At 43.8% G+C, this 25,058-nt stretch overlaps 1 protein-coding gene across 9 annotated transcripts in view; it reads left to right on the forward strand.

Moving 5' to 3' along the window:
- Positions 1 to 25,058, forward strand: part of ERICH1 (glutamate rich 1) — a 78,997-nt gene that overhangs the window by 4,718 nt on the left and 49,221 nt on the right. For 8 of the 9 annotated variants that reach the window (XR_011378083.2, XR_016212252.1, XR_016212251.1 and 5 more), the window contains one exon: positions 17,136 to 17,282. Coding sequence is in view for 3 of the 9 variants with exons in the window: in XM_051839259.3 (XP_051695219.3) it covers positions 17,136 to 17,282 (147 nt within the window). In the remaining 6 variants the exon portion in view is untranslated. Of the gene's footprint in view, positions 1 to 31; positions 122 to 17,135; positions 17,283 to 25,058 lie in introns of all 9 variants that reach the window. The other variant, XM_089302835.1, reaches the window with a different exon arrangement.

Here is a 25,058-nt window from a genome sequence, read left to right on the forward strand (position 1 = left end):
TCCCAATAGTAGGTTGTATATTGTTCCCTAGCAATGGAGAAGCTTCAGTCTCTGGTGGTGGAAACTAGGAAGCTGTGGTGGACTCTGAGCAGAGGATAGTAGGTGTTTATGCCTCTGAAAGGTAAGCCTAAATGTGGGTAGGCATCTGTGGGAAGAGGTGGGAGATGCAAAGGGAAATGTGAGAAGGATGGGTGCAGAGGATTCAGGAAGAGGCTATACTTGGTAAGGAACAGGCTGACGAGACTTGGAGTGGATGCTTGGGGCAATTGCCGACCTAGGTTCTTCCAGACTGGTCAAGAGTCAGGGTTGGGTATTGTCTGGAGAGGGGAAGTGAGGGAGCCTCATGGAAATTGGGTGAAATGTCTAAAGTGTTTCCTCCGCTGACAGCCTGTGAAACAGACACAGGAGGGCAAGTTCAGACCCTCCTTGGCTGATACCTCAGAGCTAATTCCCTGAAGTCCTCAGGCACTTCACCTATAAAACTAGGGCAATAACAGTGGCAGCATTGTGAGGGTTCAGTCAGGTAAAGTGCCCATGTGCTTGGGTCCAGAGGCAGCCAGCTGGGTGCTGTCACTGATTCCATAACCCCAAGTACACGAAGAGATGGCACACGGGGTGGCGGGAGGGGGGCTCACTTGCTGAGAAGAAAAAAACAGCACAGGTCACTAGAGGTGACAAGCAGGTGACACCCCTGTGTTACCTTGTTCAAGATGAGAGAAACACTTGAGCTTGTTTCAGAAACGAGAAATAGCCAGCACAGAGAGAATGCTGCTAGTCCTGCAGTGAAGACAGCTGAGGGACACAGTTCCATGGGAAGGTGGATTCAAGGAAGTCAGCAGTGAGGCAGCTGCCATACCCCCTTCCTCTGGGCCAGGGGATGAGGTAGAGCCAATGCAGGAGTGACAGCTGTTTGGGAGTCTTTGCGTCTTCCTTAATGGCATTTCCCATTATTGGGCCACAGAAAATACTTGTGCAAGTGGCATCATGGGTCTTGTCAGTGTCCAGTCTCTTGTCTGTTAGAAGTTCTTTGGGTCAAATTCAAGATTTATGTAATGGAAAAGCCAGTGTTAATGAAACTAGAAGAAATTAAAATATTGAGGTGAAATTTATATTTTATTCTGGGTCTTTAGTTATAATACAGGCAGCTTTCTGAGTGTCATCTGTCGCTCCCCCTCTTCGTGGAGGAGCAACACAGGACCCTGCGCTGTTCTTTCGTCTGCTCGGCCCTCCCCGGGTTTGCTGCTGGTTCTTCCCGGGTTGGCTACTATCCCTTCCACCTCCGTGGAAGGGCAGTTCCCCCTGGCCGCATTCCCCACTTCCGCAGGGGAGCGGCACACCGCCGGCCGGCTCGTCTTGGGGGCTGCACGGGTGTTCCTTCAGCTAGATGTTCCCCATAGATGTTCCCGGTGCATGCCGTCTCTCTCCTCCTTTATAGTCCTCCTCCGCCAATCCCAACTCGGCTGCCCACACGCCGAGTACGCTGCTCTCCTCCAATCAGGAGCAAGTCCTACAGTTAATTGGTTGAACTGGAGGCAGCTGTGCGGAAGCTGTTTACTTCTCTCCCAGCGCCATATTGTGGGAGAGCAGATGCATAGAATAAGTCCTAATTCGAGTAACTTAGTCTAGTCCGAGCTGCTCCCCACAGATCCCCCTTTCTTTTTATTTTTTTGGCGTTGATACGCGCCTGTCTTCGGTGTCCCGCAGCACACACTCTGCTCTACTTGCTAGAGTTGCCACAGGCTCTTACAAGTCCTATCCATCAGGCAAACCGAATCCGGGTCCTCTCTTCGCCATGTTGTGAGGAGGTTTTTAGGCGCTGATGCGTGCCTGTGTTCGGTGCCCTGCAGCGCATACTCTGCTCTGCTAGAACTGCCTGCAGGTGTTTACAAAACCTATCAGGCAAACCGAATCCAAGCCTTCTCATTGCCTTATTGTGGGGGAGACTTATTAGTGTTGGTTCGTGCCTATCTTCGGTGACCTGCAGCTCATACTCTGGTCGAGCTTTGCTGGCGTTTACCGCCTTAAATCAGGCAGACCGAATCCAAGCCTCCTAATTGTTGCATTGTGGGGAAGCTTTACTGATGTTAATTCGTGCCTGTCTTCGGTGACCTGCGGCTAGCCGCCCAGGTGCTCATCGCCTCACTAATCGGGCAGACCGAATCCAAGCCTTCTAATTGGCATGTTGAGGGGAGGCCTTATTTTTCTCTATTTCTCTATCTCCGGGCATTCCTACCTCTCCCATTTCACTTCTATCTTCCAGCATTCCCATTTCTCTTTTACTTCACTTCCAAACTTCTGTTTCTCTTATCCCCGCAGCTTCCCGGCACCTCGCCGCTTCAGCCCGCGCGCCTCTCTCATCTGCACAGCTTCCCGGCTTTGCGCGGCTCGGCTTCGCGCGCTCCGCGGTCTCCACGCTTAACCCTTTCGCGTCTGAACCACGGCCTACGCCAGCCCCGTTCCCTATCTATTCACGCCCCGTGCTCTCTCTGCACGCGGCGGCTTCCGCGAGTAACACAGCGTAGCTTGCGTCTCCACCACTAGCATTCAATCTAAGTTCCCCGGGCTAGCCTGGCGAATTCAACCCAGCGTACGTCTCCGCCCCACGGTTTGGCTTCCCGTCCTTTGCTCCCCGGGCTAATCAGACGGATCCCAACCTGGCTTGCGTCTCAGCTTCTAGTTTCAACTTTTCGCCCCCTAATCCCGGGCTAACTTGAGAACCCCAAAGTGGCTTTCGTTTCCGCCTTGGCCTGCCCCCCACGGCTTCAATTTCCCTAACATTTTTCTCTACCCGGTATGTTTCCCCAAGCTTTTCTCCAACGATACTCCTCCCTCATTTCTCCTGGCCTCTCCCCACAGTCGGCGTCCGAATCTGTTTGTTCTAGCTTTCACTTTCGCTTTCGACCTTAGAGATTTCTCCCAGCTTCCCCCCATAGTCCGTATCCGAGTCTATGCCTAGGCTTTCAATAGCTTCTTCCGGCACCCTTTTCGTCCGGCTTTTCCCTAGGCTGTTTGCTAGTCTCTCTCTCCGGTAATTTCCCTAGGCTGTTTGCTAGTTTCTCTCTCCGATATTTTCCCTAGGCTGTTTGCTAGTTTCTCTCTCCGATATTTTCCCTAGTTCTTCCCGTTTCTTCCCTCCTAAGTTTTTTATCCGTCCTAGGTTTCCTATCCAAGCTAGGTTTCCTATCCGAGTCACGGCACCATTATGTCGCTCCCCCTCTTCGTGGAGGAGCAACACAGGACCCTGCGCTGTTCTTTCGTCTGCTCGGCCCTCCCCGGGTTTGCTGCTGGTTCTTCCCGGGTTGGCTACTATCCCTTCCACCTCCGTGGAAGGGCAGTTCCCCCTGGCCGCATTCCCCACTTCCGCAGGGGAGCGGCACACCGCCGGCCGGCTCGTCTTGGGGGCTGCACGGGTGTTCCTTCAGCTAGATGTTCCCCATAGATGTTCCCGGTGCATGCCGTCTCTCTCCTCCTTTATAGTCCTCCTCCGCCAATCCCAACTCGGCTGCCCACACGCCGAGTACGCTGCTCTCCTCCAATCAGGAGCAAGTCCTACAGTTAATTGGTTGAACTGGAGGCAGCTGTGCGGAAGCTGTTTACTTCTCTCCCAGCGCCATATTGTGGGAGAGCAGATGCATAGAATAAGTCCTAATTCGAGTAACTTAGTCTAGTCCGAGCTGCTCCCCACATCATCTAAGTATTTTTTAAAATCAATCCTTCCTTCCTTCCTTCCTCTTTTTCTTTCTCTATCCTTTTTTTTTTTTTTTTTTTTTTTTTTTTTTTTTTTTTTGACAGGCAGAGTGGACAGTGAGAGAGAGAGACAGAGAGAAAGGTCTTCCTTTGCCGCTGGTTCACCCCCCAATGGCCACTGCAGCCAGCGCACCGCGCTGATCTGAAGCCAGAAACCAGGTGCTTCTCCTGATCTCCCATGTGGGTGCAGAGCCCAAGGAGTAGGGCCATCCTCCACTGCACTCCCGGGCCACAGCGGAGAGCTGGACTGGAAGAGGAGCAACCTGGACAGAATCCGGCGCCCCGACTGGGACTAGAATCCAGTGTGCCAGCGCCGCAGGTGGAGGATTAGCCTATTGAGCCACGGCGCAGGCCCTCTTTCTTTCTTGAAAGAGTCAGCGAGAGGGAGAGACGGAGGGAGAGATCTTCCATCCGCTGGCTCACTCCCCAAATGGCCCCAATGGCTGGAGCTGGGCCGATCCAGAGCCAGGAACCAGAAGCTTCTTCTGGGTTTCCCACATGGATGCAAGGGCCCATGGAGTTGGGCCATCCCCTGCTGCTTTACCAGGCACATTAGTAGGGGGCTGAATTTGAAGTGGAGCAGCTGGGACTTGAACTGGTGCCCATATAGGATGCCAGTGCCTCAAGCAGCAGCTTTAGCCAATACACCATAGTGCCAGCCCCTCAGTTTTTTTTTTTTAACTCAGTCCTGTTTTGGTGAGAAAACAACTCCCAAGGGCTGAGTAATTTGCTGGGGTCCAGTCAGGTCAGTGGCAGTACCTGGCCCCAAAGAAAGTGCCCCTTGCTTTCTCCTCTATTACTATATGTTTACCAATCCTTAATGAAAATTATCTCAACCTCTTATGATTTAAAATTATATCACAGTTAGTGATATAAATGCCACTCTACAACCATAAGAAAAAACTCTGGACAAAGTTTACTTGGAACTTGTTCCCTCTTTTTTTAAGTGTTGAAGTTTTAGTAGAAATTGAGTATTAAGTATATTTCTACAACTTAAATGAGAATACTGTATCAAAGTGGTCATGATTTAAGATTCCAGTAATATCCCATTTGAGTATTATTTCTGACCCTATTTTTAATATATTTTTTAAATTAATATTTCAAAAAACTCACTACCTTTTGCTTGAATCTTAGTATTTTTACAATTTACAATTATTTTGTGTAACTCATTAAGAATCTGTCTCTTGTTGAATTCATATGCTTTGCTGAACTTTTCTTTCTTGTGAAGTGATATATGCTATTATTAGTTCATCACTTTATTTGATTATAGACCAAAGTTAAGTACCTTTCCTCATTTTAGGAATAAAATTAGAAAAAAAAAAAGTCAAGTCAACAGATACCATTTTAAAGGAAGCTGTGTTAGCTGATATTTCTAGCAGACATTTAAACATAGGTCTTACTGTAAAGAGAAAATTCAGAATATCAGATTTGTACAAACTACAGGAATCTTAAGAAAATTTAAAAATGTCTTCTAAAATGAGCTAGGCAGATATCAGATAGGATGAAAAATGAAGTAGAGTTAATTTTACTGAGATACTCAGAGTTTCATAATTCTCCTTAATGAGATAATTTTGTCATGTGGTTTTAGCAATAACATGTTGGGAAATTATCTCTTCAGATGGTATGGTAAGGTGAGGGGGTGGGCATCCTCAGACTGACCACAGTGAAAGTTGCTATTAATAGTCATTTCTGTTTTACTTTATTATCAAGTTTTCATTTAAAAGTGATTTTAAAAATCCTGGCACCTCTTGTTTCAAAATCTCATCACTTTTCCACTCATAGGACTATTAAGTGTAAACTCTGAAAAGATATGTCATAAACCTATTTTTCTATGGTTTTCTGTCAAAGTGATATATCAGGAAGTTGCATTTTAAAAGTTACTTGTTAATATTTTTATTTTAATATAGTTCCAGTAGTCTCATGGTCCTGTCAGTTTTATAGCTATGGACAGCAACTTTTTGAAATACTTCTTTTAAATTGATATCATTCCTTCTATCTCCAAATTAGTTATGGACTTATTTTTTGTCTTTGGTCACACTTTTCTAAGAAACACTATTTTATATAGAGATGATAACCAAATTTTTGGTTAGAGAATCACAAATGAGCATCATATCTAATGCCTTCCATCACCATGGAGCTTTTTAAGTATCTCAGTGCTTAGTCAATGAAAAGAAATATATAATTTAAATAAAGTAATCAAGATGAATTTTTTAATGAAATAAGAACGTGCATGGGACCAGCGCTGTGGCATAGCAGGTAAAGCTGCTACCTGCAATGCCAGTGTCCCATATGGGCGCCAGTTTGAGTTCAGGTTGCTCCACTTCTGATCCAGCTCTTTGCTGTGGCCTGGGAAAGCAATAGAAGATGGCCCAAGTCCTTGGGCTCCTGCACCCACGTGGGAGACCTGGAAAAAGTTCCTAGCTCCTGGCTTCGGATTGGCATAGCTCCAGCTATTGCGGCTCTCTGGGGAGTGAACCAGTTGATGAAAGACTTCTGTCTCTGCTTCTGCCTCTCTCTAACTTTGCCTCTTCAAATAAATAAATAAATCTTTAAAAAAGAACATGCATAACATTCATAGGATAACATCTGCTTGTAGCAAAAGTAATGGTGTACTTTTTTTTTCCTGTCACTTATATTTTCATTTTAGTTTCCTTTTTCAAAAAGGAATGTGTTAGAAGGAAACGTTTCTATTTCCATTTTTTCCTAAGAGTCAAGTACGATGTACACCCAATTTTAATCCTCAGTGAAATCCTGTCATTTGTAGAAAAATAGATGGGCCTGGAGGACTTGATATTAAGTGAAATAAGGCAAACACAGGAAGATAAATATGTCATAAGCTCGCTTGTGGAATGTAAACACAGGGATTTTATAGACACAGTAGAATGGAGGTTAACTGAGACAGGGAAGGGTGTAGGAAGGGATAGAGAGAGACTGGATAAAAGAAGGAGAGATTCTGATGTTCTACAGCCCAGTGGAGTGACTGCGCCCCAGTATACCCTGTTATGTATTTTATGAAGAACTAGGAGTCTCTGAACACAAAGAAATGATAAGGAGATGAAAATGATAGTCACTCTGATTTGATCACTACACGTTGTACACATGTATTGAATTATCATATTGTAACCTTTAAATGTGTGCAATTACTATGTGTTAGTTAAAATTTTGAAAATAAATTTTCAGGAAGAAAGTCTACCTGGGCTAAGAACCATGCAGGAAGGCTGTGGGTCATTCTCATGAGTCTTCCCAGTTTTGCCTGCTTCCCTGAACGGGCACATTAGATACTTCATAACTTTTGGAGCTTCTGCTCTAGCAATATAAAAATAGGAAAAAAAATTCCTTGAAGTGCTGCTGTAACACCTTTGTTAAAAATGGAATAAAATCTTTCTTTTTTTATTCCAACTGTTAGGTTTTAAATCAAGTAACTGCTTTGAGGAGCAGTTTAGAATTGGATAGGTTTACTACCAGCAACCAAACTTCCCATTTTTTCCCTGAGGTACATATATGTACAATGTCTCCTGAGTGTCTAATTTCACTTTACCCCAAGATTTTATTTTTCTTTGGCTTATGTGTGTTTAAATTGAAACAGCAAGCTTAGGCAGCAGTTCTTTCTGAAATTATATCAAAATAACTCAATGCCCCTGTGTCAAGGAGACACAATGTCTCTGTTTGATATGGCAGCATATTAATTTTAGGTGGGATTTTTTTTTCACATCCACCTTTTTTTTCCTTTCGTTCGTCCTTTCCCAATTCCAGCTGCCTGCTCCACTCAGTAATTATATTTGTTTCCCTTAGGCTGTTTTTTTCTATTGGTCTTGAACAGCGTTCCCCTGCCTTTTTATTTTCTTATGATTGCTTTTTGACAGACACTAGAGTTTCAAGTTAAAACCTGTTTCTGCTGTTGGAAGAGCACATTGATGAGGTGTGAGAAAAACGAGAATGCAGGCAGGCTCAGATTTCTGGTGAGGGGTGTTAGAGTTCCTGTTATGACCACTAAGCAGTTTTTATTTGGTCCACATGATAGCTCTGAACTTTGGAAAGTTCTCAGATCTGCGAGACCGTACTGCTTCCAGAACTGCACTGCCCAGCTCTGTGGAGTTTCTTTGCTTTTAGCACATTGGAAATTAAACAGAAAAGAGATTTGATTTTAGGCCTCCATTTGCAATACATACGCACATACACACAAACATACACTCCAGGTCAAAAAGGAGCATTTGAACCAACCAAAAATGATAATTTCATTTAAAAATTATACATCACTGTTTTGGTACCCTGAAATAAACAGCCTTCAGTTATGTTCCACGAAGAGAGTTGGTCAGTTTAAAAGACATACTTTGTTTACCTAAGTTTGTCCATTTCCGTTTCTGTGGAAAGCCAGTAGGTAGTTCAGAGGGTACTTCATTCGTAACTCTGGGGATTTACAAGTAGCAGTGAAGGTTTAAGTGAATCTACAATATGTTTTTTGTTTAAAAAGTGACTGATTGCTTCGGTTTAGGTAAATGGTGTGAAGACCATTAGTGGTAGGACAGCAGTTCCATTTCCTCTTACAGTGAGTACACTGGATGTGCTGCATTGTCCCTTGTAAATACACAGATGCTCTTTGTTAACTATCGAAAGGTGAGGGAGAGGGAAGTGAGGACATCAAATGCCTGTTCTGATCCAGAAGACGGTTTTTCAGACATGAAGCCGTCAGTCTTAGCATCGTGGTGTAGTCTCAGATGCTGGGGCAAAGTGAAATTCAAATTGCTCTTCCGGCAATATTATTTAGTAGAAAGTAATTATTGTTTTTTTAATATTTTATTGTTTAACCTTTGTTCTTTAAAAACTGATATAAAAATATTATTTTCAGTTATTCATTATTCATTATTACTCAATTATTTCATTATTTTGTTCTTTGCAATACAGCACCTGAAGATACTTAGACATGCATATTTGTTGGCAAAATTGTTTTACTTTTGGATACCGAATTTCTGGATTAAGTTAGGTTAAGATTTATTAGTTGAAATTCTTGTTAAGGATAAAAATTCTCACTTTGTAATGAGATATCCATTTTGACATCTGGTTGAGATCTTCTGTTCTTATGCCTGAAAACAGTGTACTTTATAAATAACTCATGGATGATACAGCATAAAACTAACGTTTATCATTATTTATTACCAAAGTCATGCCTTTGCTCCCATCAAGAGGAGTTGTGTATTTTTTTAAAGACTTATTTATTAATCTCAAAGTCAGAGTTACACAGAGAGAAGAGAGGCAGAGAGAGAGAGAGAAGTCTTCCATCCGATGGTTCACTCCCCAACTGATTGCAACAGCCAGAGCTGCACTGATCTGTAGCCAGGAGCCAGGAGCTTCCTCTGGGTCTCCCATGTGAGTGCAGGGGTCCAAGGACTTGGGCCATCTTCCACTGCTTTCCCAGGCCATAGCAGAGAGCTGGATTGGAAGTGGAGCAGCCTGGGTCTCGAACCAGTGCCCATATGGGATGCAGGCACTTCAGGCCAGGGCATTAACGCACTGCGCCACAGCGCCAGCCCTGAGGGGTTATGTATAAATAGCTCATTTTTTCTGTAACTATGTTGTAACAAGCAGTGGGGGCAAAGACAGACTTCCTGAACTCATTCCATCTGTGCAACACATGTGAGCCACATGGATGTGGTTGATGCCAGAGGTCCACATCTGTGCTTAAGAGATTCTAAAATACACTAGTGTAGATCATTTTAGCCACTTGGGTTTACAAAGTACTTAAACCTGGGGATAATGAAAGGTGTTTTATTTTTTGTACGCCTCTGCTCAGTTTAAATTTGAAATGGAAAAGCCTCCCCCTTTGATAAAATGTCAACTGTGTAGTCCTTCTGGACCCTCATGGGTTAGCACACTGGAATCTGCATGGCATTTTTCCTGCTGTCACCTCCATGCAACAACTTGGGATTTAAACCTGAAGAACTAAAAACTTTTATGCCTAAATTATATTATCATTTTATTTAACATTTTTAAACAACCCATTTTTCTGCATCCTGGAGTTGTTGTGTGCTGTTATGGTAGCCCAGCTCATTGCTCTAGGTATCAGTTTTGTGGTCTTAATGTGTCTGAATGGGGATCAGCAAGGTGTGAATGTGCTTCCGTTTTCTTCCTCACAGGCTCCTCAGGGCTTTTATTTTGATTGGTTGTGCACTGCCTCCCCCTCCAGTGACTCAGGACCACCACAGATAAGATTTGTGGTCGGAAGGGTAGCAGTGGTTGCATTGAGTACCAAGTGTCCAGTCGTTCAAGGAAGGTCTGGATCCAGGCCTGGGCAGAGGACAGAAGGTGAGAAAGTGACTTTGTGCTCCTAGCAGGGTGGAGCATGCCAGAGGGCATCAGGCTCATGCTGACATAGCCAGTGGCCATAGCTGAGGTGATTTGAGTAACAAAGAATGTGGTGATAGCGCGTAGTTGTAACCCTTAGAAAGTGGAAATATCCATGAGCCCATAAATGATTTCTTAAAATCCAGTGAGCAGATAGGAAGTGAAAGCAATTCTTCCTTCTAAAAGAATCCCATGTGATGAGCATAGGTGGAACAAGGGAAACAGAACCACAGTAGGGTGCCATAGCCACATATGCAGCAGTGTGGCCAATAATGGAGAGGGAATGAATGAGATAAAGGATCTAGTCTCCAAGGTGCTTGTTAATTATAAAGGGAAGAACAGTAACTTTGCAGGTAGAAACCCAACAGACATCACCTTACCCAAGTGGTGATCAAGTTATCAGCAGGAATGAGACAAGTTGGCGTCCTGAATGCCACGGTGATATGTTGAGAACAACATCCTGTCTATGACCCAGAGTTAGTAAACTCAGTCTAACTGTGAGGAGGCATCAAACAAGCTCAAGTTGGCATGATTTCACAAAGTAACAGATGACAGTTTTCAAAAGTACCAAGGTGGTGAGAAAAAGGAAAATGGGAAGGAATTATCACTGATATAAGGAGAGTGAGGGGGCCTGAGGACAAAATGGGGTGTGGGATCTGGGAAAGACTGGACATCAAGGCAGGCTAGCAGGAGAGTCCAGTGTGTGGATGCCACCCCGTGTGCCAGTGGTTGTGTGAGACCTGGCAGACAGGAGTGCTTATGTGCAGGATTGTGTGAAAGTGGAAGGTTGAAAGGAGGAGGCAACCATCAGCATGGAGTATAGCAGGTGCACCTCACCAGAGTTGTTGTGTGATGGGTGAGTAGCAAAGACCTGACCAAGGCAGTGTAGGGATGGGCAGATGGAGGGCCCAGCCAAGGGCATGGGGACCCAGCTGTGTCTTTGTCAAGAGTACAAGTATCCTGGGTGGGTCACAGGGTGTGGGGTAGACAAGGTGAGTTCAGGTCGATGTGCTTGCTGAGTTGTTAAAGATGGGTGTGGGGTTCAAGCAAACTAGAGATGAGTCATATTGCGAAGGAGTCAGGAGTATATATGAGACAGCAAGGTGGTCAGAGAATGTCCCTGTACTCCATGGAATTGGGAAGAAGGGAGTAAGAGGAAGAGACAGAGACAGGGAGCTGGCAAAGGGGAGGGAAAGGGCTGTTCCACATCTACAGGTGGCTTGGAAGCCTTGCCACTCGTGTGTATTTCTGTGTCTTTGCTGTGTGGCCTCCCTATAAGGATGTTTTGTTTTGTTTTGTTTTTAATTTATTTATTTATTTGAAAGGCAGAGTTAGACAGAGGCAGAGAGAGAGAAAGGTCTTCCATAAGCTGGTTCACTCCCAAAATGACCACAATGGCCAGAGCTGGGCCTATGCAAAGCCAGGAGCCAGGAGCTTTTTGTAGGTCTCCCATGTGAGTGCAGGGGTCCAAGCACTTGGGCCATCTTCCAGTGCTTTCCCAGGTGCATTGGCAGGGAGTTGGATTGGAAGTGGAGCAGCCCAGACTCTAACTGATGCCCATACGGGTTGCTGGCACTGCAGGCAGCAGCTTTACCCACTACAGCATAGCACCAGCCCCAACGAAGTATTTTTTGTTTTCTGTTTTTTTTGTTGTTGTTTTTTTTTGTTTTGTTTTTTCCCTTCCATTTAGAAGAAAACATTGAGTGCCAGAAAGTAACATAACTTAGAGGTTTCCCACTTGGAAGCAGCAAGACTGTAACTCAGGCCAATTTATTATTATTTATTATTACCCTGAACCCAAGCCTATTTAAGAGAGTTTCTCTCTCTGGGGAAAGGGACAAGCTAAGAGCTGAAACCTGAATGGCACCATTGTGTATCATGAGGGGTGCCTGCCTTGAGGGGGTCACAGAACTCTGCTCCTCTGAGTGGAATACTGCAGCAGGCCACCTCCACACCTGGTGCTGGACTGAGAGGATAGCCTTGCAAGGAGCTTGTGTTCCATTTTTCTAACGTTCTTGGCTGTGCTTGACATGTCACCTCAAATGAGGTGGATGGGGGGAGGTCTCAGAACCAGGAGTGAGGGCCCCAGCCTTCCTGTGGACTACAGTAATTTATTTTCTTTTTCTTTCTTTTTTTAAGATTTATTTTGTTTCTTTGAAAGGCAGAGTGACCAAGAGAGAAGGAAAGACAGAACCAATTTCCATCCACTGGTTCACTCCCCAAGTGGCCACAAGGGCCAGGGCTGGGCCAGACCAAAGCCAGGAACCAGAAACTCTTTCCTGATCTCCCATGTCCCTGGCAGGGCCCAAGTATTTGGGCCATCACCTGCTGTTTTGCCAGGCCCATCAGCAGGGAGCTAGATCAAACACAGAACAGCTGGGACTCAAACCAGCACTCCAATACAGGATGCTAGCATTGAAAGCAGCAGCTTCTCTCACCATGCCACAGTGCCAGCTTCTACAGTGATTTCTTACTACCTCCCCTTAAAGAGCTTTCATTGTGGACCGTGGGCACTGAGAATCTTAATTGGGCTCATTGAACGGGGAGAGTTTACGTCCAGGTAGAAAAGAATAGAACAGGACTTCTCCTGAGTCCATGTCCAGTCTAGACCTTCACGTGGTTAGTGGCCTCTTGAGTCCTGGGCACTCTGGGATCCAGGGCTGGAAGCAAGACCAGAACCTGGCTGGGGCTTGCTCCTGGCAAAGTGGGCTGCAGGAAGACCTCCTGCTGTCATGGGATGTATTTCTGGATCTCTTGGCTTGTGGCCTAAATTACTGGGGTCTGCACCGAATCTTGTCCCCAAGGAAGGAGCTACCTGTCCTTAACCTCCAGACAATGCTGGACCACTGCAACCAGAATCCAAAAGGCCTTGAGATTCCCTGGTATTTGTGCTAGCCAACTGACTCTTGGCTTCTAGGCCGCATGGACACAAGGTGAGATTACAGTAAGTCTCTCCTGGGAGAGTAACCTGTAATTGTGAAGGAGGAAGTGACTGTGATTTCATGTATGGCTTGTTATATAGTGAATATGCTCAACAAAGAAATACCTATCCACTGTCAATCTATTTGTGAGTTTATTCTAACTGATTTTAAGATTGCTCCAGACGTTTACTTCCCATCTCAGAATTTTTATTATGACAGTGATAAACATTTTTATCTGGAACGTGAATTTTGTATTGGTGGAATACCATAGTTAATTAGACCGTAAATATAATTTACTCAGACAATAAATTCAATTCAGTGAAAATGATCCCTAATCTTTGTTCTCTAGCACATTGTGATGTTGCTTGTGTCGCAGCTCAGAAATCTATCAGAAAGCCTTGGGAGACAAGTAGCGCTGGGCCAGATGTGACTGGTTGTATGCTCTGATCCTTACCCTGTTTTGTTTTATGGATTTAAGTATCAGCTGTCTTTTGTAAATAATATTGTCCGGTGATTGATTCAGTGCATTCTTCCCAGTGGTGGCTGACTTCTCTTGGGTGCTTGACCATTTTCCGTTTTTGTTTTGCATCCTGTGCTGGGCAGCTGCACGACCATGGGCAGGAAGCATGTTGAGATGATTTTAGCCATATGTCCACATTAGCTGCCACCAGTCTGGCACATCTTTGAAGTTCTGAGCTTCCATGTCCTCTTTATTTGTAAAGCAGGGTAGCTGATTTGTTGTTATCTTAGAACTCTGTTTAACTTTTGTTTAAATAATTTTGGTTTATTGGTAGTTTGCAGGCAAGGTTATGTTTTATCTGCCTTTTGTTTCCCCTAGAAATTCCTACCTGGTCATCTGGAATAGCACATTTTCCTCTTTGCTACTTAAAAGGAAATGTGTATGGTATTTTGGTTTTACATACAATCTGTTGAGGAAGCTTGAAATACCTGGGATACTACAATCCATGCTTTTTTTTTTTTTTAATTCCATGAACTTTTTTTTTAAGAGATTGATTTATTTATTTAAAAGTCAGAAGTACACACAGAGAGAAGGAGAGGCACAGAGAGAGAGAGGTCTTCCATCTACTTGTTCACTTCCCAAATGACCACAATGGCCGGAGCTGCACCGATCCTAAGCCGGGAACCAGGAACTTCCTCTGGGTCTCCCATGCGGGTACAGAGGCCCAAGGACTTGGGCCATCTTTCATGCTTTCCCAGGCCACAGCAGAGAGCCAGATTAGAAGTGGAGCAGCCAGGACTTGAACCAGTGCCCATATGGGATGCCAGCACTGCAGGCGGCAGCCTCGCCCGCCATGCCACAGCACCGGCCCCAGTCCATGCTTTTTCACAGACTGCCTTGCTCTTCTCCAAGGCCAGGGCATCCTCTTCCAGTCTGGAAGCTGCTCTCAGCCACATTCCATGTGGATTGTCCACCATGCCTTTCTGTGGAGGATCTGGGATCTGGGATCAAACACCTCAACAGATTGTATGTAAACCATGCTTTGGCAGGATCCTGTGCTAATGACAATTTAATATAATATTTCAAAAAATAAAGCATAGGGGAGCTCTCTTATTTCCAGGACCTTGCCAGTGCTGGGGTCTTAAGTGATAATATCCTTATAGGTTACATTTTCCTTTCCTTCTTTTCCTCCCACCAAAGGGAGCTGTTTTATATGTTGTATCTGAGCAGGATGCCAAGAGTCCTGTTAATAAATGCCCCATTCATGGTATTAGTACTCACATGTCCCCAACTGAGTAATTTTGGCATTTGCTTATGTAATTGAGAAAGCATTAGGAGTTTTGGTTAACCTTGGTGTGATAGGAGCCCTCTTGTTTTTTAAACCCACATATCTGTGCTTTATAGCTTGAACATGTTAAAGGACTTATTTCTTTTTTAAAAATATTTATTTATTTGAGAGGTACAGTTGTAGACAGAAAGGTCTTCTTTCTGCTGGTTCACTCAGATGGCTACAACAGCTGGAACTGGGCCTATCCGAAGTCAGGAGCCAGGAGCCTCCTACCAGTCTCCCATGCCAGTGCAGGCCTATTCTCTATTGCTTTCCCAGGCAATAGTAGAGAGCTGGATCAGAAGAGAAGCAGCCAGGACTAGAACCAGCGCCCATATGGGATGCCGGTGCTGCAGGTGGAGGCTTAGCCCACTACACCACAGCACTGCCCCCCTAAAGAGATCAATATATGTTACCTTGTAGATGAAATCAGGGGAATCTATGGTGTTTATTTTATTTTATTTTATTTTATTTTATTTTTGACAGGCAGAGTTAGACAGTGAGAGAGAGAGAGAGAGAGAGAGAGAAAGGCCTTCCTTTTTCCGTTAGTTCACCCCGCAAGTGGCTGCTATGGCTGGCGCATTGTGGCCGGCGTGTTGTGGCCGGCGTGCTGTGCCTATCCAAAGCCAGGAGACAGGTGCTTCCTCCTGGTCTCCCATGCAGGTGCAGGGCCCAAGGACCTGGGCCATCCTCCCATATCTCCCACCATCCATCTACAAGGACTAAGGCACTTATGTTAGACATTGTGATTTCTGCCAGAGCAGCTCTCTGTTCTTTTAATTTCTAAATTTAATGAGATTTTTAAAAATTCATTTTATTAACTTATCCCTCTCACTCTTTCTAGTATGCTATTTTGAAACCAGAAATAATTCACTAACCATGTTTATGTCAGGACATAAATATTTATTATGATTATACTCATATTCCAGGTAAAGCCCATGGTAAACTAAGGCAAATATAGTGAAGAATCTGCACATGCTTGTTGGAAGTATGGTTTTCTCAGTTGTGATTGTCAGTGTGTTCATCTTGAAGGACAAAGTGCACATGGCACTCTCTCGCGAGGCAGGAGAGGGTGAATTACCCAGTCTCTGCTCTTCTGGTCTTCTCATACCCGGCTTGCCCACTCACCTGCCTCTGTTACTTTGTGTGGCCTGTGCTTGGGCTGTTCTTCTGAGAGAGCACCAGATCCTAGGATGTTCATGATCTACAGTGTGAGAAAAGCAACAAGAGATATAGCATCCCAGGGACAAAAGTGTTAAAATAATCACAGGGCAAAACTAGAGTACATTTCACACCTTAAAGGGGACTTCAAAAAGTTCCTGGAAAAATTAAATTATATTTTTAGTTGAGGGGTGGCATTGTGGCACAGCTGGTTGGGCCTATGATGCCAGATCTCATATTGGAGCTCAGGTTCAAGTCCTGGCTTCTCTGCTTCTGATCCAACTCCCTGCTGATATCCTTGGGCAAACACCAGAGGATGGCCCAAGTGTTTGGACCCCTGTTACCCATGCGAGAGACGCAGATGGAGTTAGAGGCTCCTGGCTTCATCCTCACTTAGCCTGGCCATTTGTGGAGAGAACCAGCAGATGGAAGATCTGTTTGTCTCTCCCTATCTCTGTCATTGTGCCTTTGGAATAAATAAAATAACTTAAAATATGTTATTTTGTTGTGAAAAACGTTTGAAATCTGTGTGTAGTTTTTTTAAATATATGATACACATTTTCCATGAACTTTTTGAAGAACTGTCTTCTATATAGTTTCTGAATTTTATTTTGACACTGTCTGGGTCCTATAGGAAGTGCCTGGGTCCTCCAGGGACAGTGTCTGGGGTCCTCCAGGGACAGAGTCTGGGGTCCTCCAGGGATGGAGTTCGGGTCCTCCAGGGATACTGTCTCAGTCCTCAGAGGACAGTGTCTGAGTGCTCCAGGGATGGAGTTGGGGTCCTCCAGGGACAGAGTCTGGGGTCCTCCAGGGACAGAGTCTGGGTGCTCTGGTGACAGAGTCTGGATCCTCTGGGGACAGTATCTGAAGTCCTCTTGGAACTGTCTGGGGTCCTCTGGGGACAGAGTCTGGGATCCTCCAGGCACACTTTCTGGGTCCTCCAGAGACAGTATCAGGTCCTCTAGGGATTGTGGGGTCCCCTAGAGGTCCTCTGATGTCTCCCAGAGGCTGCATCTGGAAAATTCCTGGTCACTTAACAGCTTTGAGGGAATCATTTTCCTGGATCCAGTGATAATGTTGCATGTGTATGTTTTGCCTCAAAAGCCGTATGTGGTATAGGTAAAATGCCATAAATCATTTCTTTAATTTGCTTTATTTTGTTAATTTTTTTCTTTTGTAGTATTTGTTGATAAAGTGCTGAAGAGACTTTTTCCTACTACTTCAAGTGGTCAAGAAAAAACGACTTCCCAGACGCCAGCCTCCGAGAAACCATGCAAGAGAGTGGCTCCTGAGACTGTGAAATCCAAGCCTGTGCAGTCTTTGACAGGTGAGGTTCGCTGCAGGTGACCTTAGGTTACAGGTGGTTTACTCTCAGTGCTCTGTGCCTATCCTGGAGAGCGTTCCCTCTGAGCCGGGGGCCTCTTATTTGGAGGTCAGCCTTGCAAAGGTGGATAGCAGGGATGGGCAGGGCAGGCATCATCCTACATATGCTCTAGTGATTCAGTAATTTACTTGGTCAGGGAAGAAGTCAGTGTTAGTACTTCCCAGCCAACGGCTAGGTTGGGAGCGGGCTTTTGTTAGGTTCATTTGCAAGCTGTGTTCTGGATGTGGACACTGGGGTAGGTGGACTCTTGGCTTGACCAAGCCTGGGCTGTCCTCTAATGAGAACATATGCCTCTTCCCCTGCACTATCACCCTGTCCCCAGTCACTGAATGGACCCCCAGTAGCCTCCTTGGTCCTGTTTGACTTGTTTCTCCTTGGTGACAGGCTCCTAATGTCCTATGTCCATTTGTCTTTGGCAGCCGTCTGTCCCAGTAACAGCCCTATACGAGATCGTGGGGGTGGCTGGAGCATCTAAACAACAGACCTGCCAGCTCTCATTTCTCAGCAGGATAGTATTATGAGCCCAGTGGGAGACACTAGCAGAGGCATGTAAGGAGCCCACATGAGGTACAAGCACATGTCAGTGAAGCCCCTTGGGACTCAATGGCACGTAAATACATAGAGCCAAACTCAGTTCCTGAGTACCCTTTCTCCGATCACTTCCATAGATGCCCTGCAAACCAATGTTTATAGCAGCTTTTTTCATAATTCCAAAACTTAGAAGCAACTGTAGCAGGTGAATGGATAAACTGTGCTCCATCTAGACATTGGAGTACTATTCAGTGCTAAATAGAAATGAGCTGTCAGGTCGTGAAAAGACACAGAGGAATCATAAGTGAAAGAAGCGATTCTGTAAAGGATGCATAGTGCAGGATTCCAGCATCCTGGAAAATCAAACTTATGAAGACAGTAAAATCAAAAAGGTCAGTGGTTGTCAGAGCCTCATGGGGGAGGGGAGGATGAATACAGAGAGCAGAAAAGATTCTTAGGAAAGCAAAACTATGTGTATGATATTCTAATTGTGGATACATGTCATATGCAATTGTCCAAACTCACAGAATGTATATCACCAAGAGTGACATGGACTCTGAGTGATAATGATCTCTCAATGCAGCTTCATCACTGGAAACAAATACACACTAGTGGGGGTGTTGTGGAGAAACTAGTATGTGTGGGGATAGGAGCTAAACATGAAATCTCCATACCTTCTGTTCAGTTTTGCTGTGAACTAAAACTGCTCCAAGAAATAAAGGCCTCTCCCACCCTGAAGAAAGGCAGGGGACATGCAGAGGATGTTTTGTACTGTTATGAAAGTCGTCTCAAAGATTTCTTGTTTTCACCCTGGAGTTTATTGAACCAACATTCTTAATTTTTTTTAAAAAAATTGATTTTTAGGGTCTGTTTTCCCCTTCCTTAACAAAAATTGTTTTGTTTTTGTTTATTGTTTTTTGTTTTTAAGATTTATTCATGTATTTGGGAAGCAGAGTTACAGAGAGAGAGAACTTGTATTGGCTGGTTCACTCCCTAAGTGGCAGCAATGGCCAGAGCTGGCTATAGTCTAGGCAGCTCATGTCAAGAGCCTTGGGTGATCACTGGCGTCATACATAAAATAAGAGTGTTAATTGTTAAATTTACAACAGAAGTCACTGTGTACTAACTTCCCATGTAGTGCCTCTGTCCTCAGAGTTGTATTATGAGAGTTTACAGTAAAACTTGTTCTCAAAGATTTATTTCGTTTTAGTGTATTAAGTGGAGGATATTCTTAAGTCTCGTAAGTTTTAGTTATGCCTAAGTGTCCAACTCCATTGCTTGTTTTCTTAGGTGCTTCCTTAATTGATGATAAAACTTATTCTCAAGGACTTACTTTCCTTTAATGTATTAAGTGGAGGATATTCTTATGTCTCACAAGTTATAGTTATGTGTAAGTGCTCACAAAAGATGTATCATTCTTGGGTGCTTCTTTAAAGTTAATCAAGTTTCTAAAAAAAAGTGAAATTAATTAGCTTTGAGATGCAGTGACTTTGAACAGCCCTTGTCTTGACTATTGAGGAACAGTTTTTTTCCCCCCATGCAAGTTGTTGAACTCTTTTACTTAGTATAGAGTTGGTCTTCTGTGTATAAAGTTAACTAAAAATGGATCTTGGTGGAGAATGGGACTGGGGATGGGAGAGGGAGGACGAGGGAAGGGAAGGGTAGAGGTGGCAGTGGGAGGGTAGTTATGGTGGGAAGAATCACAATATTCCTAAAGCTGTACTTATGAAATGCATGAAGTTTGTATTCCTTAAATAAAAGGTTTCTTTGGGAAAATTAAATCAAGCATTTTTAAAAAAGAGTAGCTTGAAAGGTTATAGAGGTGAGGACCCTTTCTTCTGCCAAGGATCATTTGGATATTTATAGCATCATTCATGGGCTGTACAAAGTTACCAGCGTAAAAATTAGCCTGCTGTACATTTATTCAATTTCAGTTCCTGCCTGTGGTTGCCTTGGCAGGGCCACACCAACTAATTTCATGGGCTTTACATGACCTGTGAGCCAGACGTTCCTCACCCTGGTAGAAGCTTGTTTTATCAAGCAAATGCATGATCCGAGTGGATGAAAGCATCATTGAGTATAAATGCAACGTTGATCACATCCACCAGTGTTCTGGGAGCTGCCCTGTGTGCACCGTAAGCCTGAGCTGTAACCCTGGCAGCGAGGGAAACTACTGGAGCTGCTGAAGTCTGTTCTGTCAGCACAGTGTTTGCAGTTTTGTTGTGTAACTAGAGCCCTTGTCCAGGTGGAGGTGTGAAAGCAGGCTGGTGACTGGTGGGACGTGTCCTGGAGAAGAGAGCAGAGGACAGGAGAGAGTGAGCTGTCACCCTGTCAGGGCAAGGTGCAGGTCCTTTCAGCTGCTCCCAGATCCTCAGTGACTGGCCTCACATGTGTGGTTTCTGAGGCGCCACTTCCACTGTGTCTAATGTCTTTCCTGTCCAGTAGTAGACATGGGTCAGATCAGTTGCATGGACATTGTAGACCCTTGGTTTGTAAGTGACCAAATCACTTGGCTCTGATGTGCCTAAAAGAGGTTTGAATAATGATGTAACATTGCAAGGGTCAGGATGTGTGTGCATGTCAGAGAGGCCTCCCACCAGCACCTGGAACATCAGGACTGCTGCTCCTGTTGTCTCTATACTCAAGCTTTATCCTGTCCTCTGCTCTCAGCACCATTCCCCTTCCTGACAGGGTGGGGATGGAGAATGAAGCTTCCTGCCGTTTCACATGGCTGTCGGCCACAAACACTGGAATAGGTGTCCATGAGGGTTTTGCCATTTCTCAGATGCCATTAAGCCTAACATGTAGCCTCTGAGAGAAAACTCCTTAACGTGCAATGACATATATTTCTAGATAACATTCACCTACCCTAAAATATATCATTTTAACCATTTCAGAGTTATAAAAGTCATTGATTTTTAGCATATTGTCAGTACTGTAGTCACTGCCTTCTTCTGATGTAGAACATTCTTATGACTGCAAGAAGAAACCCCTTATGTGTTAAACACTCACTCCTTATTCACTCCTCCCTTCAGCCCCTAGCAACCACTGATGTACTTTCTCTCTATATAAATTTGTCTACTCTATACATTTTGTATAAATGGAGTCATACAGTATGTGGCCTTTTGAGTCTGGTTTGTTTTACTCAATAAAAATAATGGTTTTTTCTTCTAAGATTTATTTTATTGATTTATTTAAAAGACAAAGTGACAGAGAAAGAGATCTTCCATCTACTGATTCACTTCCCAAATGGCCACAAAGCCAAGGTCTAGACCAAGCCAAAGCCCAGGTCTAGACCAAGCCAAAGCCCGGAGCTAGGAACCCTATACTGATCTGCATGAGTGGCAGGGGCCCACAGCCTTCTTAGGTGCATTAGCAGGAAAGTGGATCGGAAAAAGAACAGCAAGGATTTGAACCAATTCTCCAATATCGGATGCCAGCACTGCAAGCAGCAGCTTAACCTGCTGTGCCTCAATGCTGGCCCCAGCCTTATGTTTTTAAGGTCCATCCATGTTGCAGCACGTGTAGGGACTTCTTTCCTTTTCTGTGGCTGACTCATACTGTGTAGTGTGGACAGCTTATCCCATTTTGCTTATTCAGTTAGATATGCTCTTTGCCTATTAGTGCTAATGTTGCTGTAAAAATCCATGTGTATGTTTTTGTTTGGGTATGTATTTTCAGTTCTTGAGTATATACCTATGAGTAAAATAGCCGGGTCAAATGTTAACTATGCTTAACTTTCTGAGGAATGGTGACACTATTTTCCACAGCAGCTGAGCCATTTTACATCCCCATCAACTGTACACAAGTTCCCGTTTCTCCCCATCTTCACTGATACTTATTTTTTTCTGGTTTTTATTTGCTTGTTCGTTTTTCATAATAACCATCCTGGTAGGTGTGAAGTGGTATCTTGTTGTTTTGATTTGTTTCTCCCTGATTATTGATGTGTGTTGTCCATTTGTATATCTTCTTAGAGAAATGTCTATTTAAGTCCCTTGCCCATTTTTTTTTTTTTTTTTTTTTTTTTTTGCATCAGTGTTTGCCTTTCTGTTTCTGAGCTGCAGGATTGGTTATACATTCTGGATATTAGATCTTTATCAGATACATGGTTTGCAAATATTTCCTTCTATACCAAATGTTATCCTTTTTACTTTCTTGATAATATCTTTTGAAGCACAAAAGGTTTTAGTTTTGATGAAACCTGATTTATTTTTTCATGAAGTAGGGGTTGTTGTTAAAGAGACTTCTTTTCCTGTTGAATAGACTTGGCACCCTTAAAAAATTCAATTGGCAGGCCGGCGCCGCGGCTCAATAGGCTAATCCTCTGCCTAGCGGTGCCGGCACACCGGGTTCAAGTCCCGGTCGGGGCGCCGGATTCTGTCCCGGTTGCCCCTCTTCCAGGCCAGCTCTCTGCTGTGGCCAGGGAGTACAGTGGAGGATGGCCCAAGTGCTTGGGCCCTGCACCCCATGGGAGACCAGGAGAAGCACCTGGCTCCTGCCTTCGGATCAGCGCAGCGCGCCAGCCGCGGCAGCCATTGGAGGGTGAACCAACGACAAAGGAAGACCTTTCTCTCTGTCTCTCTCTCTCACTGTCCACTCTGCCTGTTAAAAAAAAAAAATTCAATTGGCTACAGGTGTGAGGATTTATTTCTAAATTTTCAGTTTTCTTCCATTGATCTGTATGTTTATATAATGTCAGTACTACTGTGTCTGACTGAGATTGAGAAGTATGGGTCCCTCAGCTTTGTTCTTTTCCAAGATTTGATGTCCCTTACAGTTTCATAGGAATTTTAGGATCAGCTTGTCTATTTTTGCAAAACAAAAAAAAAAAGCAGTTAGGAAGTTAGGGCTTACATGAATCTGTGGAACTCTTCGGGAAGTGTTACCATATTAAAAATATTCCATGGTCCAGTCCCTGACCTTAGAAAGTCTTTCCATTTATTTATATTTGGTGTCTTTCAGCAATGTTTATAGCTTTTAGACTGAAAGTTATGTATTTTTCTTAGTTTATTCCAGAGCATTTTGTTATTTCTCATCTTATTGTCATTGAAATAGCTTGTTTTTTTGTTTGTTTGTTTTCTTTTTTGGAATGTTCATTGCTAGTGTGTGGTTATACAAAGAACTTACTTATCATGTATTCTACAGCCTTGCTGAATTAGTTTATTAGCACTAACAGGTTTTTTTTTTTTTAATTTTTGGTGGATTCTTTAGGGTTTTCTATATTAAGGTCATGTCATCTGTAAAAAGAGATAGTTTTGCTTCGATGCCTTTTATTCCTTTTTTTTTCCTCAATCAGTTTTTTTCTGGCCAGAGTTCAGAGTTTCTAATATAACTTTGAAGAAATTGTCAAGAACAGGACTTCTGGTCTCATTCCTGATCTTAGGGAGGAACCATCTGGATTTTCACTATTGTGTAACATGTTAGCTATGGGTTTTTCTTACATGACCTTTACTGTGTTAAACAAATTCCTTTCTAGTCCCACTTTGTTGATTTTTTTTCATCATGGAGGAGCAGTATATTTTTTGAAGTGATATGTCTTAGAAATTTTGAAGGAAAAATATTATTTGCATTTGGAAAAGAAAAGTCTTGGCTGGGAGCAAAATGATGAAAGCATGTGATGTTTCTAGTGGCTGTTGGAATTCGCTGGAGGAAGGCTCGGGAGGAGGCTGATGATGAGGGTTGGATTGTGCACATGCCCCATAAGGGTCAGAATGAGGAGAGCCCTGCGAGCCCAGGACATGGGATAGAGGAAGACGTTCTTTAGACAGTTGGAACAGAGCACAGTGATTGTGGCAGTTATTTAGTCAGTGTATTAATATTTACTTTACAAAAGCCGAAACTCCTTTTGGTTCTAATAGGGTGTTGATAATTCCATTTACATTCAGAGATAAGTTCATCAACCTAAAAACAAGCAAAATACCCATGTGGATACATTTGGTAAACTTCCTTTACTGTAGGCCCTATTGGATTTTTTATTTAAAAAAATGATCAGTTATATCTTGCATATATTTTAGATGCAAATAGTTCTACAGTTAATTGTGTAACACAGCAGTATTCTGTCCCCTGCCCCCAGTAATACAAACACAAGTACATCCATCCCAGGATTTCATCATCATTTAGTCAGTGCTTCCCTATATCCAAATAACATACTTAGTACTGTCATTTCCTATTATCGTTTTCCCAATTCTTTCCTTTTTTGGGGGGTGATTAGATCTTCTCTGTTGACTTCTCAACCGTGGAAACAGCGTTTTGTTTTCTTTATCCCCTTTGCCTAATTGCAGACATGGCTAATTTTCCAACCCTTGGTTTTCCAATAATTGTATCATAATTGTGTTAGATCAGTATTGATTGCTCACATTTTTTTTTATTCAACAGGTAGAGTTATATTCAGTGAGAGAGAGACAGAGAGAAAGATCCCCTCTCTGTTGGTTCACCCCCCAAATGGCTGCCACGTCCAGCGTGCTGCGCCTATCCAAAGCCAGGAGCCAGGTACTTCTTCCTGGTCTCCCATGCGGGTGCAGGGCCCAAGCACTTGGGCCATCCTCCACTGCCTTCCGAGGCCACAGCAGAGAGCTGGACTGGAAGAGGAGCAACCAGGACTAGAACCCGGTGCCCATATGGGATGCTGGCGCCACAGGTGAAGGATCAGCCAAGTGAGCCATGGCGCTGGCCCCATGGCTCACATTTTTATGAATTTATGAGCACTGTCTCTAGCTGAGTCCCATAATTGAGTATCTGCTTTGTGTGACTTCTAGTAGAGTTAATGGAGTTGCAGGTAGAGTTAATAATGTTTTTAGGTTTTCAAAATTTTCTTCTAAATACTTAATACTCATTTTTCCACATATCTTCCCCCCACCCCCAAAACACACACTTCATTGTCAGAATTTCCTTTGGGGTTAGATGGATGAGGAATTTAACCAACTTTCTCTCTGGGTTTCTCTTAAGCCGTTATGTCCATAGTAGGCTGTTGCTCCTCAGGCCCACTATGGGCTCTGTCCTGGTGACCCTTCTCTGGTCACCACTTTTAGTCCCTTGTGTCTCTGGCCATCCTTTACTAGGGATGCCTTCACATTCTTTGCTTGTGTTTTCCTTTCCTGAGTTGCTTTCATTTTGTTGAAACACATTCCCTAGTAGCTTCCTGAGAAGTGATTTTTGGAAGATAAGTATGTTAGCAATCCTGAATGTCAA

Source organism: Oryctolagus cuniculus, chromosome 8, assembly GCF_051225735.1.
Source record: "Oryctolagus cuniculus isolate XC-2025 breed Fujian yellow rabbit chromosome 8, ASM5122573v1, whole genome shotgun sequence".
NCBI classification, from domain to species: domain Eukaryota; kingdom Metazoa; phylum Chordata; class Mammalia; order Lagomorpha; family Leporidae; genus Oryctolagus; species Oryctolagus cuniculus.